The sequence below is a fragment of the Chironomus tepperi genome, unplaced genomic scaffold, assembly GCF_022539635.2.
Source record: "Chironomus tepperi strain 1889 unplaced genomic scaffold, CSIRO-AGI_Ctep_v1 contig_354, whole genome shotgun sequence".
NCBI classification, from domain to species: Eukaryota; Metazoa; Arthropoda; class Insecta; order Diptera; family Chironomidae; genus Chironomus; species Chironomus tepperi.
In genome coordinates, this window is record NW_027226476.1 from 415,944 (window position 1) to 442,588 (window position 26,645).

Below are 26,645 nucleotides of genomic sequence, written 5' to 3' on the forward strand. Positions count from 1 at the left end.
AATGTTTTGTGAGTACTTGTTTAACATTTATATAGTGAATGAAGAAATTTTAACAATCCAATAGCTTAATTAAACTACAATTTAACACGGTGATAGAATTACAGAAAAATTTATCAAAAAAATCATATTATGGTGGTATAAAGTTATTTAATTACAGTAACTGGTGACAAGGCATTAATAGAGAAATGCAAGTAGCGTAGAAAAAGTACACTTTAGCTATAATTAAAGAAAATTCTTGAAGTTAATTTTTTGAGGGATTTTCAAAAAAAAATTAATTATAATTAAATGGCTTCAAAACGGCATAAAAAGGGAGCATCAATACCTTCCTCAAATGCTAACTTATCAAACATCACAACACGACTCTCTAGTCAGCAAAAACGAAAAGATGAAAATAATAAGAAAAGTCAAAAATCTAGCACTCAGGCAATCGAAAAATCTAAACTAAGAGTTAAGACAGAAACCTGTCAAAAACCAAAGAAAATTAATAATTGCGAAATTTGTGGAAAAGTGTTTAAAGGTTTGTAGCTAATCACTTCCTATTTATCGTGATTTTGTCTTTTCATCATGTGATTCTTAATTATACATTTTTTTGCTTGATTGATTTTTTTTTCCAAAAACAGACTAAGAATGTGAATGTTCATAGAAGTTTTTATTATTTTATATAGAAAACAAGACAATTTTTTTTTATTGCCATATACATATATCATAGCCTATCCCAAAGAACAATTTATTAATATAAAATTTTATTGTGTAGCTTTTTCGCTTTTCCTTTACACTAACTTTCCTAATAAATTATACATTTTTATCAGACCCTAATATCCTTGATCTTCCTTAATTTTTCACGTTTTCCATTAATTTGATTTCTTTTTGTCTTAATATATAAAATAGCAATTTGCATGTTCTTATTAGTTACGTCTATGTTAGATGTTGGTAAATTATTCATTATTATATGTCATGATTTCATGCTAGGTATTTAAGATATTTATTGTATAAATTGATGTAAATGTTGAGGATGTCCTTTTTATTAACATTATTATAAATTTAATAAAATATATTCTTTCCAATTTTAAATAGGATTAAACGATTTAAGAAAGCACATTCGCATCCACAGGTAGCGAAAAATATCCAGAGTACTGAAACATTCTGTGAATCTGAAGTTTTTTGTAAATCTCAATCAATTCTCTCGATTGATCATTATAAAAAGCCTTAGATTTCCTAACAGCATGCTTCAGTAATTAATTAAAAGTTATTAATCAATAATTCTTACTTTTCATCTATTCACAGTGATGAGGTAAGAAATTTAACTTTAATCCTTAATTCATTACTAACTAAGTACAACTTGTTGATTTAATTTCCAGAGACCTTATGAATGTCCGGAAGCAGGATGTGGCAAGAGATTTCGTCAAGCCGGTTGTCTCAAAAATCACAGGTAATTTAAACGATTTTTCTCACAATTCCTTTTGAAAAAAGAATGTAATAAGCAATCGAAATAAAACTTTAGAGCATCTCAACATGGAACGGACATTATTTACTACTGTGATGTGAGTATGAATTTTAATTTGAGATGTTCTTTAACTAAAGGAATTTTAATTTGAATTAGCTTTGTGGGAAACAATTTCCTGTAAAAGAGAGATTGCGACTTCATTTACGTGTTCATACAGGTATGAAGCAATTGTGATTCATTCGACATGATTTTGAAGTGTTATTTTGCAGGATATAAACCATACAAGTGTTCCGTTTGCAGCAAGAATTTCGCAAGAGGTGGTCAGTTATCTCAACACATGGTGACGCATACAGGCGTGAAAAAATATAAATGTGATTACTGTGACTCTAAAGTATGCATTTTTTTTGGTGACATGATTTATCAGTTTAATTGTAATATCTTTGGTTTTCTTCTCATTAACTTTACAGTTCTCGTGTTTAGCAAATCTAAAAATTCATTTAAAAGTAAGTCATAAATTTTAGATGTAAGGATTGTAATTTATTGTTTTAAAAAATTTCAGAGTCATCTTGAAGAAAGAGATTATATATGCCATATATGCAGCAAAGCATTTTATAGGTATAAATTGTCAATTATAATATTTCATGCATTGTGCCAATTTGTTAATTTATTTTCCTAGACGTGATGCTCTCAAAAAACATATATCCTGTTTTCATGAAAATGTTAAAGCTTTTCACTGCAACATATGCAATAAAATGTTTAAAGGTAGGATAATATTCCTTAATGATGAATTCAAAAATTTTACTTAATTAACTTTTTTTTGTGCTTATTTGCAGGTCACTTGCCACAGGTAATTAAAACTTAATATTATGAAAGAGAATTATTATAAATAAATAGTATCAATTTTTAGCACCAGCGGACTCATCAAGCTATTAAAACTCATGGATGTTTGACATGTGGAGCTTTATTTTCTCAACGATCGCAGTTAATTGTTCACCAAAGAATCCACAGGTATGTATAATTAAATCACAGTTAAGTCATTTATATATTGTATTTTATAATTTTTTATCTACAGTGGAGAACGTCCATACAGGTAATTTTTTTCATATAAAATAACTAGTAGAGCAATTAATTCTAAAACTATAATTCTCTAGGTGTCAAATATGCCATCAAGCATTTGCACACTCTTCCGTCTTGAAGCTTCACATACGAAAGGTAATTACAAGATTCTCAGTCATTAATAAAGCTGTCAATTTATGTTTTATATATTTTAAACGTTTAGCATACGGGTGAAAAACCTTTTAGGTAAGAAAAATTAATTAATGCACGTCAATAGATATCTTTAACTAATGGAATTAATTTAGATGTCCAATCGATGAATGTACTAAATCGGCGGTCGCATTCTCCCAACTACCTCATTTAAAAAAGGTATAAAAGATACATCTTTTAAAAACGACCATAAAAACATTTATTTTTTTCGTCAATCAATCTATAGCATATGTTAAGTATACATCATCAAAGTCTACCGTATATGTGTAAATGTAAAACGTTCTTTAAAACGAAGCAAGAGTTGCAGCAACATTATCAAACGTGTAGAGAAAAATCATCTGAAAGTGAATCGAATAATGGAATGAGATATGCAGAAACGGTAATGCCAATTGAGAAAATGAGGCTTTTGATTACAATCTTGATTAAGAAAATATCTTCGGAATCAAAGTTGAAGGAGTTGGTAAGACTTGAAGATTTCTTCTATTATTATTACTTGATTTAAATACATATCATTTCTTAGGGCTTTGAAAAACGTCTGATTGATAATATACTGATAGATTCATTACGTTGCGCTGGTCGAACTGTTTACACAGATGAAAAATTTACCGAAGCCGAACGATTAAAATTGAATATTGAAGAATTTCTTGAATGGACAGTTCCACTTGATTCGATGAAAAATTTCAAAGAAGGAAGGAAAAGTGTTGAGGAAATTCTTGAACAATTAGTCGAAGGATTTAATTAAATGTTGTTCGTAACTAATAAACCAATGATTTTATATTAGGAGTTTATTGAGAATATAGCAAGTGTGTTGAAAAAGTGTATGTCTGTAGATTAACAATAATTAAGTTCTTGATGTCAAGATGCTGTATGATGATAACAAATACCAAAAAAATAATAATATTATGTATGTCAAACAAATGCTTTATCACAACAAATAACCATTTGATGCCACATAAACCAAAGATTATTATTATTATTATTACATGATGCAATTCTGTTCTAAATTAATTAATTAATTAAACATGATCTCGTAAGAAATCTGCACACAAACTTTTACAAATAATGAGAATTGCAAAGAATTTAAATTTTATTACAATTTACAAAGAAATTTTTTATATGATTTTATGTCGAGTACGAAGAAGCTTTCAGTGTGAAATTTATGTTTATCGGAAATTTGTCTCACCAAAAAAAGAAATAAAACGAATGATTTTTAGTATAATTAAAATGCTTAATTTGTATATTTCTTTTATTAAAACTTAAAATAATTGCTTACACAAAATTTCTTGCTTTCCTTCCTCTTAAGCGATCAATAAAAGCTTTCCAACTTGCAATTGTTTTACTCGAGCATAACCATGTTAATCCAGATGTTATACCGACGTGCATTGAGCATAAATATTTAAGCATGAAGATTGCAAATATTGGCTTCGATTCATCTTCCGAACTTTGTGGCGGACATGGAATTGAGAACTTTTTACATGTCATTCGATTCCACTGAAATTTTGGCATGATGTTAGAGAATTTCTAGACTTAGATCACTTTTAAACTTACCTGAAGCGTCCATTCGTCAAAGTACATCCACTCATAAAACAAGCATCCAATGTAGATGAATGACGGGATGACAAATAAAATACTGAAATTTATTTTCTTTAGCATCAATGTCTTACTAAGTCAAGTGATAATGTCTTACCTGAAGAATACAATACGAAACATCAATTTCTCTAACTTGTCAGTTCGAGTTCCATCATTTTTATTTCTCATCATCGTTCTAATTTTAAGTAATGCTGTGAAGCCGACAGAGAAAAATAACGTCCCAAGCACTAAGTAGATAGTCAATGGAATAAGTAAAAATATTGCAATTGAATGCTTTGAGAGAGTTCCAACAAAGCAGACACCAGATAAAATATCTCCCTCAACTTTTCCCAATGCCAGCACGAAAATTGTTTGTACGCCAGGTACAGACCAAGCTATTAAGTGAAATAGATGCGCTCTGGATTCAATTGCTTCATGACCCCTGTAAAATAATTCAAAATGAGCATTTTGTGGACATCAAATATAGGTCGTTAATTCTTACCATTTAAATCCAGAAGCAAGGAGCCATGATAAAGCGAAAAACACCCACCAAGTAAAGGCAGACATCAAGCAGAAATACATCATTAGGAATAAAACAGTACATGACAGACTGCTTTGATGTCCCTATAACGAAAGATTTAAAGTTATTTTAGCAAGATGCTAAATTGAAAGTAAAATATGAATTTACTTGAGTAATTGTTGGGATTAACTGCAAACGTCCTAGTCGACCCGCATGCACAAATGGGTCACGACATGAAACAGACTTTCCAGCTGATAATCCAAAAATGTAAGCAGAACTAACTATTAAGTAGCAAATTGCCAGAAAAACAATTGGACGTTCTGGATAGCGGAAGCGTGATGAGTCGATGATGAACGTTAAGATCTATAAAAGAAAAACATATTTAGTTCCAGTAAACAGTAAAACACCATTTAATATATTTACAGTAAATAGACAACATAACGCGCAAATAACTGCCCAAAAACTTATCCAATATCTATAAATGAAGAAAAAAAAAGTTATTGATAAGTGATCATAAAAATTATGACAGTCAAATGATAATTAATAGTTGACATATGTATGTACCTTAATGTCGTTACTTCTTTATCATCGAAAAATAATGAATTACAAGGTGCTCCACAGTCTTTGACGACTTTTCCACCAATATTTATTTCATATCCAAGGACGGCTGGTGCTTTTAATTGCACAGGACATATAAATCCTCTAAAACGATGAGAATAGACGGAAGTATTGTGAACTTTTGTCGATGTTTTCTCGACTTTTCCTAGAGAGGTAATTTGGGAATTAAAATTTTGAGAGTCTTGTGATGGTGATGATGCTGATGAGGAAGAAATGTTTGGGGAGATGCAAATGTCAGTTCCATCTTCAGGAAACTTTGTACACTCTAGATTTTCCGGCCATGGGAACTAAATATAAATGGGGGGAGAAAAAAAAATTAAGTTAGCATATTGTCACTTAAATTGCTATTGTAATGCATTATGCAAGTTACTTACATCGAAGGTTCTCATAATTTTTTCACAATTTCGTGCACTTTCACATAGTTTTCTACACGGTGGTATTGGATATTCCAAAATTGTACATAATGGCGCATATAATGAGCATAAAAATAATTTCAAATCTGGTGAGCAATTAATCTTAATAAGTGGAATAAATTGATGAACTTCCAATGCTGCTTCATCCTATTGATTGCAAAGATTGAAAATAAATTGATAACATTTGATCTAAGTGAATGCTATTGCACTTATTACTGTAAATAAAGTAGTTCAATACCTGTCTAGCATGATTAAGTAGGTTTGGGAAGATGGTTTGATTATAAAACTGTATATCTTGGCACAAAGGTATCGAAATAGGTTCGCATTTGTTATGATGATTAATGTTTGATACTTGAGTATTATATTCTTTTTGATTATATCGACTTTTTGATTCTTGAGACGAAATTAAAACACTTGATTGTTGGGATATTACAACTAATATTTTTAATGAGAATATTATTATAAAACTAAACTTTGTAAACATAAATTGCCTATATTTCGACATATTCACTAGTTATGTTTGTAATCATTTATACTATAATACTCTAAAGTAGGTTTTACATTAAAAAAATTAATTTTAAAAAATAAATTTCAAAGAAGGAGTTTATACAAAATAAACGAGTAAAAAATACTATGCACTTATGCTCCGTATTATGTTTTAGCGCAGCTTCCTATTTTTATGTTCCTAAACTAATGTTAACATATGCTGTCGATTAATGTATTCTTTAATTAATTAATGATAATAAAGATTTTAATTATAATTATTATCAATATTATTATTTTCAATATAATAATTAACTTTTGATAGTTCTGGACAAAGTGTTGTTATAGAATACATAAAGTTATATTGTATGCTACAATTCACCCACATAACACGCACTTGACTCAAAACTTGATCGTTAAAACTGAGCAACTTGATAGAATTTCAAAAAATAACAACTAAATTCAGTTATAAGAAATAACACATTTACCGGCTTTCAAGTGCAACAGACTGTAACATTAAATTTTTATGAGGACAACATATGTTAGTGATATTGGAAACATGAAAATTCGCATACTTTTGTGATTAATCATTTACTTAATATTTTTTTTTTATTATTTTTTTGATTGTTTTAGTAACAAATAATTTTTTTTTGAAAGTTAGACGTCTCGATAATAATCTTCTCATGTGATAATATAATATTAGAATTAACTTGAAATTAAAGTTTTATGCAAAAATGTGTTAATCAATAGTAATTTAATGACACTTAAGATTCTCTCTCTTATAGTTTTAAGGTAATTGAACAGAGTAAAATTCATTACATAATACGACACTTCTCTTCTCCTGATGCTGGATCGCCCTGTAAAAAACAAACATTCATTTTTATTGACAATTCAACTTTAAATGTCAAATATTTTATAGCTTACTCGTTGGTGATGGAAATCTTCGATGCCTCGATAGCCGAATTCACGATGAACGGTTTTTTGAACTTGTTTTCTTTCGTGGGTTGCAACCTCCTATAAAAAAGTTATGATAATTATTATCAAGTTTCTTTCTCATAGATGCATGCTCAATCAACTTACCTCTCCGTCTCCATTGACCAGACGTGTTGACATATTATCGCTCACAAAGAACCGTTGTCCCTTCATGACAATATTTGCTGGCGGCTCGTGAGTTGCACCGCTATCTGAAGACCAAACTGTAACTGTTTGTCCTCCCTCAATTTTCACGGTTCTATGAAATTTGAACAACGTTTCGTTGTCTCCACTCTTGCGTACCAATTGCCATCCACCAATAAGAATTTCCTATTAGAAATGCAATTAAATTAATGAATTAATAATGTTTGATCTGATGATGAACTTTTTTCAAAGCTTTGAAAGCTCACTAACACTATGACATGAATTTTTTAAATCATGATGAATGAAAGATCTTGACATAGTTAAAGAAAGGTTATTTTTTATGGGAAATCTGAGTTATTGTAGTTTATGTTATGAAACTTACCTTATTGCCTCGATTTAGCAATTTGACGAATTTCCCTTCGGCGTCGACTTCAGTTATTTCTATTTCCCCTTTTGCTGATGATGTGACACTGAAATTTTGCTCATCTTCGTCTTCGAAGACCGCTCTCTTACGTTTACCTGCTCTTGAGGGAGTCCGAAATTGAATCGGAGTAGAACGCCCGGCACGCAAAGATTGTGAAAAGGAAGCTGTTTGCGATTGAGTTGGTGTGATGTTCAAGCGAGTTTCTTCACCCTCCAAAAGTTTGCGATAAGCTGCAATTTCGAGGTCTAATGAAACTTTAATATCCATCAGATCTTGATATTCTATTAATTGTTGTGCCATTTCTTCGCGCATGCGAGCCAATTCGGCTTCCATGATTTGTAAATCACGGTGGAATCTACCACGTTCAGCATCGAGAACACTTTCAAGATCGCGAATACGTGCTGATAAATTAGCATTTGTTGCTTCTAAATCAGCAATTCGTCCATTCAAACTGTCAGCACGAGAACGAACCAAAATCATCTCTTCATGAACAGCTGATGAAGCATTATTAGCTCTGGCAATTTGCCCTTGAAGACCTTTAATTTTATTCTCATACAACCCTTCAATTTCATCACGGTTATTACGCATTTGTGCTTCATATTGATCGCGCAATTCTTGTAAAGACTGTTGAAGTTTGGCTTCATATTGCTCGTTAAGGCGGCCATCGATCTCGCTGATCTCGACTTGACGACGTGAACGTGATTCTGACAATTCTTGTTGGAAAACTTGATCCTTGAAAGTCAATTCCTCTTTCAAGCTCTGAATGTTATTTTCAAGATCAACGCGTGCCAAAGTTTCTTCCTCTAAATTCTTGCGAAGAGCATCGAGCATCTTCCTCAATTTATCAACTTCCTTCTCCAAATCCTTCAACTCATCTTGAGCCTTTTTACGCTCTGAACATGCAGCATTGTATTTAGCAGTCAAATCATGGAACTTTTGCTCATAAAGACGATAGTTGTTTTCGGCAGTAGCGCATTCCTTATTTCTTTTGTCCAATCTAGAAGAACAAACAATATAATAACATGTATTAATTAATCATAGTCGTAAATATTTTACTACAATCAAATACAAGTATACAAGTGCTAATCTCACGAGTGTTAAGTATGAAGGGGAAAAGATAAAAAGATATTAAGGCCATTCAAAAATAACACCAAAAATCACTTTGAAGGAAGCAATACATCCAAAACAAAATACAGAGGATGACGACATCGGCATCTTCTTCAAATTGTCATATTTGTGTAATGGTTATTATCTTCAAGAAAACATCGTCATAGTTTTGGTAAACTTTCTTGTATTTAATATGACTTTGATATATATGAATATGAATGAAAGTATCTGTGTTTTTTGGATGATGATGATGATGATGTCATTGAACTTTAAAAATAGAATGCGTTTGGTTTATTAAAAGGCAAGAAGTTGGTCACAAAAATAGCTCTATACGCATTGTTACGCTCGAGCATTATGTTTTATGATCATCTATAGCTATACATTAATATAAACATTGAAGAATTGAGGGTGAATATGCGCGTATTATGCGCTTGTATGAGTGTTTTTTTTAAACAAACTAACTAGGCAGCTATTTATTAAGGAGCTTGTGTGTGTGTTCCTCTATGAAAACATTTTCTCACTTTTTACAATGTCATACATACAAATGTAGCTAGCTGAACGAGCAAGCAAGAACGTCGGTTATGTTAATGTTTGAAGGGTGACATCATATTCTTAAATTAAATCAATTTTTTTCTAACCCAAAAACTCAATTTTACTTGCCTCTTTTTGAGATCCTCATTCTCCTCAAAGATACGTTTAATATCGATTTCCAGCTTGGCCTTCTCTTTTGATGTTTCATCCAATAACTTTCGTGCATCGGATAATTCATGTTCATACATACTTTTGATATTAGTAACCTCCCGCGTTGTTGTATCGCGATAACATGTAATCTCGGTTGTTAATCTGGAGTTTTCACTCTCAAGATTTCTGACACGATCAATATAGGCTGCAAGACGGTCATTAAGATTTTGTAATTCATTCTTTTCAACCAATCTGGAGTGTCTTGTAGGTGAAAGCGGCGAACTTGGCCGTACGCTCGAAATGGGTGTCGTTTTTCTTGCACTTCTGCTTGCCATTTTATATTTAATTTACTTCACTTCTTATCAAATATATCTGCTAATGTCTCTTAATTTGTTCCGTAAACTTAATATTTACTAATGTGCTGAATTTAAACTAAAAAATATTATTAACTTCAAATAGACGCGGCAGCTTGATTCGTGTACTAGATGTCACATTAACGAGACTTTGCCTATAATCTTGTTTGTTAGGGCGTTTTACCAGAATTTCATAAACTCATATTATTGTTATTTTGAAACTTTCAAAATTATTTCTCCGACCGTTAATATTCTTATTGGAATCACACTTAAATCTGAAATAATTTAAATCACATTAGACTTTTATTCCTAGAATCCTTTTCGATTTTGTTATGTTTTTAAACTTTTATCACTATTTATGGAAAAAAAATATTTTCCACTTCGTAATATATTATAAAATAAAACTTAGCCGTTACCTTAAAAACTATGCAAATTGGATATGTCAGTCTGCAAACGATAAATATGAGAGTAATCATTAATTAAATTACAAATATTATTTTTTTGTATGTTTTTAGGTTAAATAATAAAATCAAATTGAAGTTGTTTAAGTGCCGTCTTTATTTATAATTACCTTTAGTTATGTGACGTTTAGCTGATTGTCTGTTATTTGGACTAATACGAAATAATATATATCTTGTAATTAGTTAATTAATGAATGTATTTCTTTTTATAAAAATTTTACGTTGTTTACTAGTTGCACAATTATTATTCTTTCCCGCGAATTTTTAACGTTTACGTTGAATTTGAAAGAAAAAAAACTTAACGAAGAATTTTCGTTCAAATCGAGCTTTTAACGGCTTTTTACTAACACAATTAAAAATGATGTTTTTTAGTTTATTTAACACTTCATGTGGTATTTGGTTCTCTCCCAATGCCTTAATTTACTTACTTAACATCATTATAAATTAATCTGTAAAATATTAAGTGAATCGTCCATAAGATCTTACATTGAAATAAAATTTTTAACACCCGTTCCAATTTTTTAAAGTACTAAAATTAAGAAATAAAGGCATGTCATTTCCGTTAGATTGAGTTTATAGAAAAAAATTGCTCATTGATCAAAGCATGTAATCAGATTCCTGAAAGGTCAAAACAATAGATTAAAAGATCATTTAAAATTATTTTTAAAAAATTGGCAGTTTTATTTGGAGAAAATTTATAGCACAACTGGGTCCTTAAGAAATTAAGGATGCTTGATAATGTTGATTTGCTTTATTTGTATAAAAAAAATCTTGAGATTATCATCATTACAATATAGTTAAGGCGTTTTAATTGTACTTATTTTTTTGAGAGTATAGTCATGCTTTAAATATTCGAAGGAAATTGATAAACTATGTTTGAAAATCAACACTATCAAACATTATGGCATTTATGATTTACATACAACTTAAAATAGAATCTTTTTTACATACATCTATAGGAACCTAATTTGCTTTAAAAAATTATTTTATATTTTAAATTTTTTTTTAAAAAATTAAGTAAAATGTCATCATTTTTGTTCTGAGCAATTTAGCATCCATTTAGGGTTCGAGTCGAGTTCGTTTGAAACAACCGTGTGGTAATGCATTAGAAATTCGTTTAATATTTTCAACCTCCTCCTCAAGTAAAGCTATTTCCGATTTATATTTTTTGATGTCTCCATTTTGTTGATTTCTAATTCCACGTAATGATTCAATTCTGTCAGTTAGTTTGGCTTTTTCTAATTCTTCCTCTGTATTATTGAGTTTTTTGTCTAATTTATTAGGAATAAAAAAAATCACACATGTATTTAAAATTACACTGTTAAGCTTAAAAGCACATGTTACTTACCTAATTCATTGAGGTCTGTTACACTAATCTCCCTCATGTTATCAAGTTCATTTGTGATTGATTTAATATAGTCTAATGATTTCTGTACTTTTCTTTGAACTTCTTCCGTATCGGTTTTTGCCTGACCTACTTTTGCCTTTGCTGCTTCACTTAATATATCGTCCTTATGTGCTAAATCTTCTAAATTACCAAAACGTGACTCTGTATTGGCTATTCTAGCACGCAAATTTCCAGCTTCAGAACTTAACTTTTGTGCTTCTGATTTTGCTTCATTTGCATTCGTTTTTATTGCTTCTGAATCCTGTTAATGACAATAACACTTAGGATTAATAAAGTTTTTAAAAAAATTTTGACTTTAAGGTTTACCTTCGATGATTGTGTTGCATATCTATCTTGAGCCTCTTTTGCACTTATTTTAGCTTTTTCTGCATTGTTGTAACATTCTTCCAAAATCTATAAAAGTCATAAAATTTGAATAATAGCAAGGAAAAAAATATAACAAACCCAGAAATTACCTTTTCTGTATCTTCAATTATTTTATCTGTGTCTTCCATTTGCTTCTTAATGTTTGACACATCTTGAAGAGCAATTTCTGCTGACTGTGATGAATTGTGGACCTCAGATGAAAAGCTTTGAAGTAAACTATAAGTGTTCTTTGCCTTCTTGAGAGTATCATCACCGTCCTTGACTGCCTTCTCAGCCAAATCTTTGGCTGACATTACATGACTTAAAGTGTCAACAGCATCCTCTTTTTGAGCTTCTCCTCTAAATTATGAGAAATAAATTGTTTGAAATTAGGGCCTAGTCTTAAATAACTTTAATTTACCTTCTTATCAAAATATGTGAAAGTTCTAAATTTTCTTCAAATTCGCTAAGCATGTCATTATTCACTGATAATGCAGTGTCGAGATCACCGGATATTTTGGCAATATCTGCTTGTAAGTTCTTTGCGTTAGTCTTTATGGGCTCTAATTCTAATTCTGGTACTTGAAGACCCGTAATGTTTGCAAATAATGTCAATGATTCGTCATAAACTGTTTCTGCCTTGTTAAGTGATTCGGTTGTTAACTTTTTCAAACTTTCAATTTTCTTTTTCTCTTTTGGGAAATCTGGAACAATCTTAGTTTTCAATTGTTCACCAATGGATCTTTGTAATTCAACTGTATTCTTGGCAAGATCAGAAGCACTCAATGCCTTTTCTCTTGCTTCCTTTGCAGCCTTCTTACTGTTTTCAGCATTCTTTTCTAAATCTTCAGCAAATTTACGAGCATTTCTTGATATGTCACTCATTTGCTCTGATTGCTGATCAATATGTTGTGATCGATTTTTGGCACGTTCTAATTCTGTAACTCCTTCCGTTTGAATTAATTCCAAAGCAGCCTAAAAATAAAAATAATATCTAAGTAAGCATGCAAACATTCAAATAAAATGATTGAAAAATTACATCAAGTTCATTTGTTGCTTGTAAAACATTGAATTGAACAGCATCAAGTTTTGTTCCTGTCTCATCAACATTGTCTCGTGTGTTATTATGAGTTGCAACAACGTCGTTTAGACTAAGCTCAATATCAGTCAACAAATCATTAAGATTTTCCATTTTTTCACTCAAAGGAATCTCGTTTCCACCTGTAGCTGCTTTACCATCCTCAAGAACAATATCAACTTTCTCATTCAATGCTTTCAATCTAGCTTCAAATTCAGCATCCTCAATGACAGTCGGATTGTCAGAAATTTCTTGCAACACTGTCTTAAACGAGTACAATTCCGCTCTGTGTTCGTTAACAGCTTCTTGAACTAAATTATAGCATGCAGGACAGTCCAAACATCCCTGATTTCTGTCATATTTGTTCTCTTTACAACGATTACAAGTTCTACCTTCAACATTTGCATTACATGGACACTGTCCATTCTCGTCGCACTGACTACTTTTTGATCCACTTGCATCACACTCGCAAGCTTTACATCCTTCAGCAGAGAATCCATAATGATCAGCTTCACATTTGTCGCACTGTAATCCTGTAACACCTGGTTTGCAGAAGCATTGCCCAGTGTATGTATTACATGAAGAATTATATGAACCAATTGGATCGCATTTACAACTTTGACATCCGTCTCCACTAGCAATGTTCCAGAATCCATTTTGACATTCATTACAATTCTTACCAATTACATTTGGTTTACAAGCACAATCTCCCGAAACTTGATTACAAATTGATATTCCATCTTCTGTTTGTAAACTACCTCGTGGATAACATGAACATGCATCGCAAGATCCATGTGGTAAAGCAAATGGATCACCAAAATGACCGGGTAAACATTCATCACAATGTGGGCCAGCTGTATTATGAATACATTTTAAGCACTCTCCTGTTGTGCGATTACAGTTTCCAACAGCATTTGCATCAATATTTCCATTACAATCACATGGCTGACAAATTTGGACTTTTCCTGTTACGTCACCATTTGGATCACCATAATATCCATCAGAACAAATCTCACAACGTGGTCCTAAAGAAATTTTAAAGTTATTGATATATTTAATGAATAATGTTTACTATGTAAGCTTACCGAAGTAGCCGACTGGACATTCGAGACAAATTACAGTTTCATCAGGAAGTTGCATACATGCGCCATTATCTGGACATGGGCATCGTTTACAATCATATGGTGTTCCAGTTAAAGCATTTCCGTAGTAGCCTCTGTAAAAAATTCGAAAAATTATTTAATAAAAAATTAAACCAAAAATTGAGAATATATTTACTTAGCACATTGGTCGCAGTTATCTCCAGCGGTATTGTGCTGACAAATACATCGTCCAGTTTCTGAGTCACAAATTTCAGCATGTTTATTACAGTCACAAGGAATACATGGCATGAATGGTCCACCGTTGGCGGGACTATGACGATAACCTGGTGCGCAAGATTCACAAAATTGACCGACATAACCTTCTGGACATTGACACTGTTCTATCCACTTGGCTGGATTTCCTGCTGCACCGCGATGTGCTGTTTGAAGTTCGAAATCATCAAGATAAGCCTCTCCATCGTCTGAATAAAATGCTCTGATTTTAATTGACGTCAAGTTGCTCAAAATTGACATAAATTGCCTTGAAGATTGACTCGGTTGCCATGAATAATCAGGATGTTCATGTAGTCTAAATGCATATTCTTTCATATTTTCGTCAGGCATTCCTTGACCTTGAGCAAAGATCGGAATAAAGATTTTAATTCCAGAACCCTCCAAGATGATGTCGCTTGGCGACGGATTCGGTGCTCTTTGTTTGACCAATTGAAGTTTAAATTTGAGTAGTCTATTATATGATGCCCTTTGATCACCCAAAAATCTTTCTGGAGCATTGAAATACACGACTCTGTTATCGCTATTTAAAATTCCAATATTTTGACGTAGCATGTTATACTTAATATCTGTAACTTTGTTACCATCATCAATCGATGTCCATTTCTCTTTATTTTTATTGAAATTTGAGGCTAATGAGACGATTGAATAACCTGTTGCACTGTGACATTCTGAAGTATGACCATAGCAAAAACATGGAGTGCATCCAAATCTGTTATCAAGATCTAAATTGAAGAATCCTGGCTTGCATTCTCGACAATGACGTCCTTCAACATTTTCCTTGCATGAACAAAATCCACTTTCAGCATCACATGATGGTGTATTGTCGTAAGATCCATTTGGATTACAGTCGCAAGATTGACATCCATGAATTCCGAAATTATAATGATTGGCTTCACAACGATCACATTTATCGCCCGTAACTCCCTTCTTACATTGACATTTTCCTTCTGAGTTACATTGAAGTGAACGTGATCCAGTTGGATTACAATCACAATGAATACAATAGCCATCATCACGCATATAAAAGTTTTCTTTGCATCTCTCGCAATTAGGTCCATCACGGTTAGCAGTACAATCAATACAATGTCCACCATGTCCAGTTAGATTATATAAAGTACGATCAAAGTAGCATTTATTTGAATATCCATTGCAATTACACGGTTTACATTCGTGGGCATTTTTAGATGTTGCTCTACCCCATGGAGCATCATTATAGAATGGTAAACATTTCTCACAGTCGGGTCCGTCTGTATAATGTTTACATTCACAAACTTTTCTACGTTCTCCATGTAAGCCTGTACTTTCAACACATCGATTAGCATGTCCATTACATTTACAACGTGCACCGACTGCAATATCGGCAATGGCATAGAAATATGACTTTAAGACTTGTTTATCTCCAAACAATTCATCACCAAATGTATTAAGACGATTCAATGATATTCTTATGTCAGTTGCTGTTACCCACTGTTGTAATTCTATACTATGTTCGAAGTTATATGCACTTGGACGTCCTTCCAATGATGAGAAAGCGATATTACCGAATTGTAAGGGCGAAATATCGCTGTATTCACTTGTACATAAAGCTCTTGATTCATTTTCGCCTCTTTGAATTGATAGAGAGTCTGGTAAGTTATATGTGCCTCTACAGGTAGCACTATAAAATTGATATGGAATCCATGGTCCGTCTTGATTGACTCTTTTATAAATTGCAAATGATTCCGGTCGCGGTGAATAGAAAACAATACGAATGTAAGTAATATCGAAAGACTTTCCTATAAACACAACATCATTAAAATTAGTTTTTCATTTAGTTGTAATCGCATTTAGTGCATTTTTTGCATATCTAACCTAAATTAAGTGTCAAATTCACAGCAGTTGGATATTGTATGCCTTCATAAATTGTCTCAGATTGCCACCATGTGGGATTCTTTGGGTCATGTAAATCTGTTAATCGGTCGGATGTATGATCACCCTCACTACATTATTTTTTGATAACAATTTTTTATTTGAGAATTATTAACGGATCTAAAATGTCTACACTCATTCATTTACGTACCGACAAACATCACAACTTTTTGGGAAATTTGAGAATCCCGTCTGAACACAGAATTCGGTATCCTCTTCTTGACCGCACGTATTTGTCGCTTCTATCATTAGATTGAAAGCTGCATTTTCAAATTCCGGTATACACCGCTGCAAATATTAGTGGATTAATTTAAGAAGCTCATCACAGTCACATTTTATAGTTTTCAAATAATTAAATTTAAAACAAAAAAACTGAGAAAAAAATTTCTTTTGACCGGAAGCAGTGACTTGTGTGGACATTATGAACATTGTGAAATGATAAGAAATGAAAACAAAAATGGAATCAAAGTTTTTTTCTTGCTGAGAGAACATAAATTGAAAATTTTAAGATAAGGGCCAGAATAGATTTTTGATTTCTTCTTCCGAAAATATAAATCATAGTACACACTTCGTATTATCACTTTGCTGTAATATTATTTTCATTAATTACTGAAGATTATCTCATTCAAAAAATTATTTCACAATCACTTTTCATTGAGAATACATCTCGCATGCAAGAGTATGTATGTACAAGAGGGATGCTTTCATTCTGGCAAGAAATGTCGAAAGCAAGAGAGATGCACTTTTATGAAACAAACAAAGATTTTTAAATTTAGAAAAACTTCACATTAACATGCAGAGAGACTGCAGTTTATTCTTACTCTTGGTTGTCCATAATTATCATAACATTCTGACGATGAAATATGTGTGGTTGCATATGTATTATCCGAATTTAATGCAATTGCATAGTTCAATAGTGTTAAAAAGATTAAAATTCTATTTAATTCATCACTAAAATACATCTTTAATTGCTTTAATCTTAAAAGACACTAGTTATCAAAAAAGAATTTGAGATTATTTCAAATACCCCACACTAACACACGCATAGATATAAATTATATTTAAAATCACATTATCTATGCACATCCGATCGACCGAAAAGCTAAACATAAACTGAATGAAATTCTAGAGATGAGAATATTTTAAAATGAGGCAATACAATACATATTTAGTTATAACAGGGGAAATTAACTGAGATGAACAGTGATCTTCGTGCGATCGTTAAATATACCCAAATATTTCCTATTATCTTATTTAAATCATTTTTAAAGTTAGGTAGTTTTAAATTGATTTTTTTGTTAAAGAATAGATTTATAAGTTTAAATTATTTAAAATTGTCAATTTAAAATTTCATAATTAATTAAATTATTTGACATTTGCAAGATAATTCAAGATTCTAAATTTTTTTTTTCACATTTTAAAATTCACAAATTTTTCACATTTTAAAATTCAATATATTTGTTTAAATTTTAAAAAAAAATTAAAGTTCAAATTTAAATTTTCAATAATAAATTTTGACCCGACTATATAAAAAAGATATGTATCGTAGATCACTCAACGCGACATGAACATACACGCAAATAACCAAGACACAATCAAAGAATATCATGATCACCAATAGATGGCAGTAAGACTATTGCCAATCTTGGCGATCAACATAAATAAATAGCCCGACGTCAGATGAAAAAGAAGAAATGTTTCTTTCGAATATAAACGAATATTTATGACTCAATGTCTGATGTGAAAAATTAAATTAGTATTGAATTTCGTTTTGACCGCCTTTTTAAGTTTAAATTGACTGAAATGAAGAACAAGAAAGATTGTTTAATAAAAGATCGAAGTTTTGCAAATAAAAACGATAAAACAATTCTTTTTTTCATTTTCGTTAAAAATAAAAAATAGGATGTACAATATTTACGAATTATATAAATAGTTAGGATAATGTTAATAATAATTGATAATTTTGACAAGCATATTCCTTAACGTTTCTTCTTCTGCTTTTGAAGCTTTCTTCTTCGAATAATCATCTCATATAAGTGTTCTAGTCCTTCGGTTAATCCTACACGCAAGGAGATATAAGAGATCAATGACCATTGTCGTAATAAATATACAAGTTAAATGTCAATTACCTTCACCAGTTATTGCACAAGCTGGTTGAATGTGCCATAATTTTTGGGGTTCAGATGATACTTTACTACTACTGCTACTACTACAACTAGTGTTTGAGGTTCTTTCCATTTTGGAATTACTTTCAAAACTTGAGACAATGTGTAATGCTGATACAGATGAGAGTTCATGTAAAGAGAGTAACTTTTCCATTTCGTTTATATCTTTGGCTGACGGAAGATCTTGCTTGTTAGCTAATATCAAAATTGGTGTTCCCTAAAATGTATACACACAAAAAAAGTTGTTTATCACAATTATGTATACACATGACCTATATGGGTCATAAACATTTTCTTCTGTCGCTCCGGAGATAGATCGAGAGAGAAAGTCAATCAAATTTCATTCAATATAACAATAAAGATATACTGTATATTTTAAGTGTTGTAATAAAAAGTCTTACATGATTATCTGGACATTTAGCTGTTTTCATCAATTCCATTTTTGCCTCTTCCATACGCTCAACATCACAAGAATCAACAACCTGTAAAATGGAATGTTACTTATTATTATATTTTTTTACAGCATTTGTGCAGAACAAGTGTGTTTAATTGTTCACTTTGCACGCTCGGATTGATTAATGATTCCTCATGTCGTTACACATTATCTACGCATAAAACTTCTCTCTCTCAATTTTATATTTTTAAACTTAAAGTTTTAAATTTTAAAGTTTTAAATTTTAAAGTTAAACTTTTAAAAGTTTTAGTCAATTTTTTTAAACTTTTTGATTTAATCTTTAAGTAAAATGCACTCTGATCACCCGATGATCTTAATGGTATTTTAACTAGTTACTATTATTTTCCTACAGTTACACTACCTTTTGAGATGAGAGGAGAAATAATGCAATACTTATGTATAGCTGGCAATAATAATATATAATACACTTACAAATATTATACCGTCTGTACATCTCCAATAACTTTTCCATAATGCTCTAATCTTTTCTTGACCTCCAACATCTTAGATGATGAATATGATGTTGTGAATAAATAAGATGGATTCTGTTAGAGTAAATTGTCTTAATTAAATTTGATTTTTTTTTTTGCATACCCCAAATTAGGAATGAAATTCCTTTCGATATGAGTTTAATTTTTTCACAGTTGAATCCGATTGTTGGTACTGGAAAAAAAGAGAGAAAAAAAATGATATGAAAATATTTATAAATAGAAAGGAAGAAATGCGAAATAAGGCTTGCAAAAAAAGGAATTGTAAAAGAAATTATCTACCTGTATTAATATATTGATCGAATTTCATTCTGTAGAGAGCAGTTGTTTTTCCTGCACTATCTAATCCCAAAAGACAGACATGAAGTGGCTGGAATTTTGAAGGATGAAAAATTTTTTTATGCTCAACAAAAGAGTTTTGTAAAAAAAATAATTTTACTTGACTAGACGAATCAATTCTCCCAATACTAGCACCCATAATAATTAAATTTAACAAATATGATTTGATCGATGACTATAAATAATTCTTTGAATTGCTATTTTAATTATTTTCAAAAATATTTAAAAAAATTTCTTAATTTAAACTTAAAAATCATTTTCTCTTTTACACACTATTCCTGCGAATAATGCAGAATGTTGATTTTGCATTTCTAAAAACTTTTATGTTCAAACTAAATTTTTCTTATGTTATAACGGTCATTTGTAATTTAAATTATATTTATGTAACATAGTTGTTTGCCCTGTTTCATATAAAGATTCATTCAATATTAGAACTTCGAACAATAAACATTGATATTATTATTATAAAGCCGTATTGCAGATTTTGCATAAACGCAATTAAAAACCCTTATTACATTGATAAATTAATATTATATTGGATAATGATGTCTCAAATTATTTAATAATATCTTAAAATATTTCGAAAAACATTGAAAATTTTAGAATTTCTCTCACAATATTTTTCACTCATAAGCTACATTGGACGATCCGTCTCTCTCTCATCAATCGAAACAAATTGAGTGGGTAAAAATCTGTTAATATTTCAAATAACATTATTTTCTGTACCGTTATTCGATCGAATTTTAGGTTTTTGATCAACATAAAAATTTTAATCATATGTATGCTGACATAGAGTGTAGACCAAATTTGATTGATTCAATGCACTCTCGTCTGCGTTGTTTTTGGAATAATGATGACTTTTGGAGTTTCACAATAAAAAGAAGATTGACTGGTTTCTTTTTGTTTTGATCACTATGCGACTTTATTTCTCAATATTTTGTTTTTTATGTAACAATTTTAACAAATAAAAAAATAAAATTAACATTTAATCTATGTTCACATTAATGTTTTGAGTAGAAAAATTTGTGACGTATAAAAAAAGCTAATCCATATCCCAATAATTAAACTTAAGTAATAGCTAAACATAAGGCATCGTTTTGTATATGATTAGACATCTATAAAAACTTTGTAGCAATTACATTCAATGTTAGGTCATGTTAATTATGGGACGATTGATAGGTGGCTCTATGACTTATTAAAGTCAAATAATGATTTGAAATCTTTTACAGGCGCGAGGACGATGAGAACTATCAAACTAATAACAATTAAGATGATTAAGATTGCATAAATGGCTAAGATGAATTTTCTAAATGGAGCGTACTGTAAAATAAGGAAAGAAAAATGAAACAATAGCTATTAATTATCTAAGTATTAAAAAATACTTACCGAAGCATCTTGCTTCACACTTGCAATCATTTGCGTTCTAGGTGATTGACTCATATCTGTCATGTGTAATGATGTTACTTTTTGTGCATCTTTTCTATCACTCAAGCAGCCCATTAGCTAAATATGAAATTATCAGAGATATGTTAATTAAGTAAATAAAATTTAATTAACTCAACGTGTTAACTTACAGAAAATAGCAAATGTGCAATCACATGAATAACCACATAGCTGACCAAAATAACGTCGAAGACATCTGAAGGTAATTCAGCTTTTTCAAGTTTTACTGATGTAAAAATAGTTACAATTGACAGTATGTGTGCTGCATTTCCACAAAACCAATGTACCCTAAATGCAAAAATACAATTTATTAGCAACTTATGCTTAATTGGCTCAAAAAATTAATATTACTAACCAGTTGAAAAGTGGACGATTTTTGCTAGATGGACTCGGTCTGAAAATTTCACAAAATTCACCGTTAAGTCAACATTGAAAAATAATTAAAATTTTTTGCTAAGAAGTAATTAACCTTGAGAAACCAATTAATGCTTGGAGGAAGCAAATAGCTGTTGTTGTGACACCAAGATAGGAATGAATTGTATTGGCTGGTGACCATCCTTTGAATTCAATAAAAATGACAATGAAAGCGACTGCGCTGAGAACTATTGTAATGATCACGAGTAATTGATGCCACTACGGGAAAAACCATGAAATATTTAAAACAAATGTGGAAATTAATAATTGAGAATTGACTAACAGCAAACCACAAATCTTTTCCGCACATGCTACTTCTTCTCCATGTTAATTTGAAGTAACGTGCCATGACAATTGCTATGGAGGCTGGAATTTAATAACATGAATAAATTTGCGAATTATTTTCATAAGAGTAATTCGAATTTACTTGATCCAATCCATGTCAATACCATCAAGCTACCGTGAAAACGTAATAAGAATTTTGACTTGGCAGTAATATTTGCGACTTCGGCTAAATTAAGGGCACTTGACGAAGCTGCGCGATTAATATCATGATAATCTACTGAACCGGCTCTCAAACCTGAACCACTTGCCATTAAAAGGTAATATGTGTTCTTAGACAAATCAAATACAACATTGTTCACTCGCGTTACTGCTGGTCGTTCCACTTGACAATAAATCATTCCATTTTCAAAACGACCTTCTCTAAGTTGCACGATATTTTGGGGCTATAAAGATTACGATTGTTAGATTTCATTTTGACAGCATTGAAATGAATTCTAAAGAAACAAAAGACTTACAACGCCACTTCTTGGGGCATCGAATTTGCCATTCGCAACAATTGTATGTGAGACCATAGCTCGTACAGACCCCGAGTCGTATATACATTCTACAACAGAGTCGTCACCCATTTTGTCCTAAAATGATTGATGATTACATATTTTACCAATACATTCAGGAAGTTGAATAAATTCACTTACATCAGATGATAGACCTGTTGCTATATATGCAGCACGAGGTGGTGATCGCATTTCAAATACATATTTATCTCCTGCAATCATCAAAATAAAAATTGAATTTAATTCCTACAGGTAGCTTCAGTTATACATATCATTAATGACACAACAATCGATGCATTATTACTCATTTGCAGTAAGTAAATATTCACATACCTTCAACTTTAACAGCAGTAAATGAGGCACAGGATCGTGTTTGAACACAGTTGCTAGGAACACCAAAGCATGTTTTAGTATTACCACATCCATTATAAATCATGTCCTCATTGTTACTGCAAACAATAAAAAAAAGTGAATTGACATGCGAAAGGTCATTTGACTTGAATAAACTTTTGTTCTAATTAATTTTTGTTCATGCTAAAAATACAATTTCATGCATAACGCAGACGTCATAAATGATTCAAAATCTTATTTGGAATGGCCATAAACATTATGCGATTTGATACATTCGAGTGACCACAATAAAATTATGACGAATACTAATCTTGTATAATCCATTAATACTTATAAAAAATGAAAAGAAAAAAATATAGGAAGCAATAGACCTACCTATTTTCAGCAGTTGGCTTAGTAGTATATGAGTAAGTTGGCTTCAATGGTTGACGAGTTGTTGAAATTGAATTTGTTATCTCTTGATCATCAGCAACAATTCTTAGAGGACTTGAAGTCACTCCAACCCAAAATTTGTCATAGTCTTGTGCAAGTGTGGAACTGCATAATAATTAAGTTAATAACAGCATTAAAATTCATTCATTTGTTGAATGAGAGCTCGTCGTAAATGACGTCAACAAATGTGAGATCCATATAATTTGCAAGACGGAATCGAAATCCCATTATTGATTGAACGTCATTTACGAACGATTTCATGCATACTTAAAAACAATGTCTCCGATGAAATCTGTCGGCGCATTCCATTCCAAAACAACATTACGTTTGAGTTCGGTACTCGAATGTGTTGCTGTATTTCCGACATTTCCACAGTCAATTGTTTTCGTTAAGCGATCTTGTGGAGGTGAAAATTCACCTATTACACTTCCATCTTGCAGTGACCTTGCTTGAATCATAAATCCTTTTATAGTCAAGTCACTAATGACGCTATTAATTTCTACTCTCATTTTCTGACGTTGTCCAAGGACATCGCTTTGTGGCGAAATTCTAAATAAAGGTTCTGATGTTAATGCGGGAATATTATTTCCATGAATCGGCATTAATGTGCTGCATGCTGATTGAGGGGCACCTGATGAAAAGTAGATATTTTGGGTATTAAATATTTTATTAGGAATTCAAAGGCATACATAAATGTATCTATTAATATGAGCAGAAACAAACAATTTAAATGACTAGCTATAATCGTGTTTATTGTTTCTTAATAACATACATACCTTGTGGAAGGCACTGCAACAAATTAATTTGAGCAGTTATTATGAATACAATATGAATCAAATTCATGATGGCGAGACTTGTAGATCTATGAATTTATAAGGAAGTAAATGTACTGAATTTAGGAATGTAGATCGTGAGAATAAAGACAAGTTGTGCGTCGACCTCCTGTGTTTTGGGGAAATACAAAAAGTATTAATAAAAATCGATATCGAACTTAGTATAATTGTTTAATAATCATATATGATTAATGCCAATGACTAATCTAGTCACACCAGGGGCGTAGTCAGAAATTTTGCTAAATTTTAGAGGCCTTTTTTGAATTTTATCCACGAAAAACCCTAACAAATTTTAGGGACCACTCAAAAAAAGTGAAAGTTTTGACCCCTAAGCACTCCCATGAATACGTCCTTGAGTCACACAATTTTGATTGACTATTTATTAATGACGTTATGAGGTGCCGAAATTACATTATTTTTTATTAATGATACTTTTATTTCCTATTTCCATTCATTACACCTTTTAATGTTTTTTTATTGCACACATGACACAACACCTTGTCTTACTGTGTTAAACTGCTCTATTCAACTAAACAAGTAACTAATGTCTACAGTCAATTTACCGATAAAATTTTAACCTCTTCAGATATATCTCTTTATTAGCATTATAAACTTAAACTGATTAACATGTTTGTAGGAATTATCTGATAAGATTTTTGTCGTGCCTATGCCAATATGTTTCAATTTAACTTAATAAAAGTAATTCAGATAATCAGCAGTTCAAATGCGTAATGATGATTAATCAAGTTTTTAGCATTTTCTGTGTTTGATTAATACGAGTAGCTTTTAAAGTAGTTTACACAGCTTCACATTACTAATTACACTATTTATAATTTTATTTTTATCACGTGCTTGAAGATAATTCTCCAAAGACTTATCTCAATTTTATTTCTTTTTGTATCATGAGTTTATTATTGCTGTATAAATCGATTGATTGGGCTTTATGTCAAACGTCATAGGAGTTTAATGGAGTGCGTAAACCAAGAATTGTTTGCGTTACAGTCGTTAGCCTTATAAACTGGTAAAACTTAGGAACGTCCCTGTCGGCACCAAAAGATCTTTTTCAACCCATTTGAAGGCAAAAACATTAAATTTGACACAACGTCTCGCTCGAATGTTATCAAAAAATTATTTTAATGTAAAAGCACAGCGACAGGTTGATGATGTCATAGAGGGAAAAGATTCACAAGCATACTATTCAAAGTAACAAGAAACACCATCAAAATAAATGAAAGAAATAGCTTAAAAGTAATTGTTTATTATTGTGAATGAAATGTTTTGCGTAAATTCTTGGAGCACTTGATTATTCATGGTGGTTTGTCCACCTACATATCTAACAAACGCAACACTCATATGGGATAATCCACCAGTTATGTCACTATTAAGACCCCCTCCTTCGTTGCCCTCGTCATAATTTTTGATTAAATAAATTCACAAAATAGTAATCAAAGAGGAGAGGGAGAGAGGGGTCACTTAAAGAATGAACGTAATTAGTAAACTGTCCCTATTTATTAACAGTGCGAAAAACCCCACAGCTCAATTCAATGGAAAAAATTTATATTCATTCATTTCGGTCTGTAATTTCCCATAAAACTTGAAATATTTTACTTTTTCTAAAACAAAATAACTATAGTTAGTAGTTAAAGCACACAGGTATTTTAAGTACAGATTTTTGCAATAATGTCTAAGTATTTACAAGGTCGATTTGAACAGCATGACATACATATATGTCATAAAATATTCATGAATCGAGAAATTCTCAATAACTATGAAAAAAAAGTTCACTCACTTTTTAAAAAAATAAAAAATAAAAAAAAAAAAGTTTAAGGCCACCGAAAAAAGCTACTTTTTAAATATAAACTTATTCATTTATAAAGAAAACATTTTTGGCAATAATTAAATAAAAGAATAAACAAATAATAACACGAAATTCCAACGTTCTTACTCATATATTTTAACTTCTAACCACAGATCACTCTTGAACGCTTGCAAATACTTTTCTTACTGCCACGACACTACTAACAAATCTCAACAAATAAATTAGTTGTGTCTTTCTCATTCAAAGTGTTTATTTTTTATGTTTTGTTTAGATCCAAAGAATGTTGAATAATGTTTTCAACAGATGAAAGCATGGAGTAAAGCTTACTTACTCTCTTGTTTTTAACTACCTTTTTATGATGATGTTTTCAAATGTTTTCAATGAAATTTAGCTTTTGAAAATTTAAGAATTGCAATTTTAATAAATTTTAAGTTCAAATCCAATTATTATTGGAATGATACGATGAAATTAAGATGAAAACGATAGTTTCAGGCAAAA

General features: G+C 31.0%; 6 protein-coding genes across 8 annotated transcripts; 1 reads left to right on the forward strand and 5 right to left on the reverse strand.

The window, feature by feature from the left end:
- Positions 1-918: 918 nt before the first annotated feature.
- LOC139094740 (zinc finger protein OZF) lies at positions 919-3,915 on the forward strand. The gene is made up of 16 exons (XM_070645902.1): positions 919-1,291; positions 1,359-1,429; positions 1,502-1,541; positions 1,601-1,661; positions 1,714-1,835; positions 1,912-1,947; positions 2,004-2,059; positions 2,121-2,206; positions 2,278-2,291; positions 2,352-2,452; positions 2,517-2,534; positions 2,596-2,656; positions 2,724-2,746; positions 2,806-2,869; positions 2,937-3,170; positions 3,231-3,915. Exons 5-16 carry the CDS (start codon positions 1,782-1,784, stop codon positions 3,450-3,452), a joined length of 969 nt encoding a protein of 322 aa, XP_070502003.1. The 5' UTR covers positions 919-1,291; positions 1,359-1,429; positions 1,502-1,541; positions 1,601-1,661; positions 1,714-1,781; the 3' UTR covers positions 3,453-3,915.
- A 2-nt stretch (positions 3,916-3,917) lies between these two features.
- fz (frizzled class receptor) lies at positions 3,918-6,434 on the reverse strand. Its single transcript, XM_070645900.1, has 9 exons — positions 6,069-6,434; positions 5,792-5,977; positions 5,364-5,704; positions 5,223-5,274; positions 4,968-5,162; positions 4,782-4,903; positions 4,398-4,721; positions 4,259-4,340; positions 3,918-4,201 (listed from the first exon to the last, which is right to left on the reverse strand). Exons 1-9 carry the CDS (start codon positions 6,333-6,335, stop codon positions 3,980-3,982), a joined length of 1,791 nt encoding a protein of 596 aa, XP_070502001.1. The 5' UTR covers positions 6,336-6,434; the 3' UTR covers positions 3,918-3,979.
- A 454-nt stretch (positions 6,435-6,888) lies between these two features.
- LOC139094739 (lamin Dm0-like) lies at positions 6,889-10,440 on the reverse strand. Its single transcript, XM_070645901.1, has 6 exons — positions 10,411-10,440; positions 9,621-10,269; positions 7,812-8,850; positions 7,394-7,615; positions 7,238-7,327; positions 6,889-7,170 (listed from the first exon to the last, which is right to left on the reverse strand). Exons 2-6 carry the CDS (start codon positions 9,974-9,976, stop codon positions 7,129-7,131), a joined length of 1,749 nt encoding a protein of 582 aa, XP_070502002.1. The 5' UTR covers positions 9,977-10,269; positions 10,411-10,440; the 3' UTR covers positions 6,889-7,128.
- A 672-nt stretch (positions 10,441-11,112) lies between these two features.
- Positions 11,113-17,666, reverse strand: LanB2 (laminin subunit gamma-1). The gene is made up of 11 exons (XM_070645521.1): positions 17,392-17,666; positions 16,722-16,858; positions 16,514-16,641; positions 14,565-16,437; positions 14,372-14,502; positions 13,248-14,311; positions 12,630-13,183; positions 12,319-12,568; positions 12,170-12,256; positions 11,804-12,104; positions 11,113-11,726 (listed from the first exon to the last, which is right to left on the reverse strand). The coding sequence occupies exons 1-11, from the start codon at positions 17,530-17,532 to the stop codon at positions 11,515-11,517; spliced, it is 4,878 nt and encodes a 1,625-aa protein (XP_070501622.1). The 5' UTR covers positions 17,533-17,666; the 3' UTR covers positions 11,113-11,514.
- A 745-nt stretch (positions 17,667-18,411) lies between these two features.
- Positions 18,412-20,301, reverse strand: LOC139094614 (ADP-ribosylation factor-like protein 4C). Its single transcript, XM_070645735.1, has 7 exons — positions 20,117-20,301; positions 19,960-20,047; positions 19,784-19,852; positions 19,622-19,692; positions 19,137-19,217; positions 18,700-18,952; positions 18,412-18,629 (listed from the first exon to the last, which is right to left on the reverse strand). Exons 1-7 carry the CDS (start codon positions 20,153-20,155, stop codon positions 18,550-18,552), a joined length of 681 nt encoding a protein of 226 aa, XP_070501836.1. The 5' UTR covers positions 20,156-20,301; the 3' UTR covers positions 18,412-18,549.
- A 607-nt stretch (positions 20,302-20,908) lies between these two features.
- LOC139094618 (putative ferric-chelate reductase 1 homolog) lies at positions 20,909-26,393 on the reverse strand. Of its 3 annotated transcripts, none has more exons than XM_070645741.1 (14): positions 26,274-26,393; positions 24,272-24,437; positions 23,763-24,126; positions 23,439-23,600; positions 23,046-23,161; positions 22,854-22,924; positions 22,674-22,790; positions 22,301-22,601; positions 22,157-22,239; positions 21,929-22,092; positions 21,815-21,853; positions 21,591-21,747; positions 21,403-21,519; positions 20,909-21,336 (listed from the first exon to the last, which is right to left on the reverse strand). In XM_070645741.1, exons 2-14 carry the CDS (start codon positions 24,336-24,338, stop codon positions 21,202-21,204), a joined length of 1,893 nt encoding a protein of 630 aa, XP_070501842.1. In that variant the 5' UTR covers positions 24,339-24,437; positions 26,274-26,393; the 3' UTR covers positions 20,909-21,201. The 3 variants fall into 3 exon arrangements, with proteins under 3 accessions (XP_070501842.1, XP_070501844.1, XP_070501843.1); XM_070645743.1 differs by having other exon boundaries at positions 24,272-24,357; positions 26,274-26,336; XM_070645742.1 differs by lacking the exon at positions 26,274-26,393 and adding an exon at positions 24,789-24,863.
- Between the last annotated feature and the right edge of the window lie 252 nt (positions 26,394-26,645).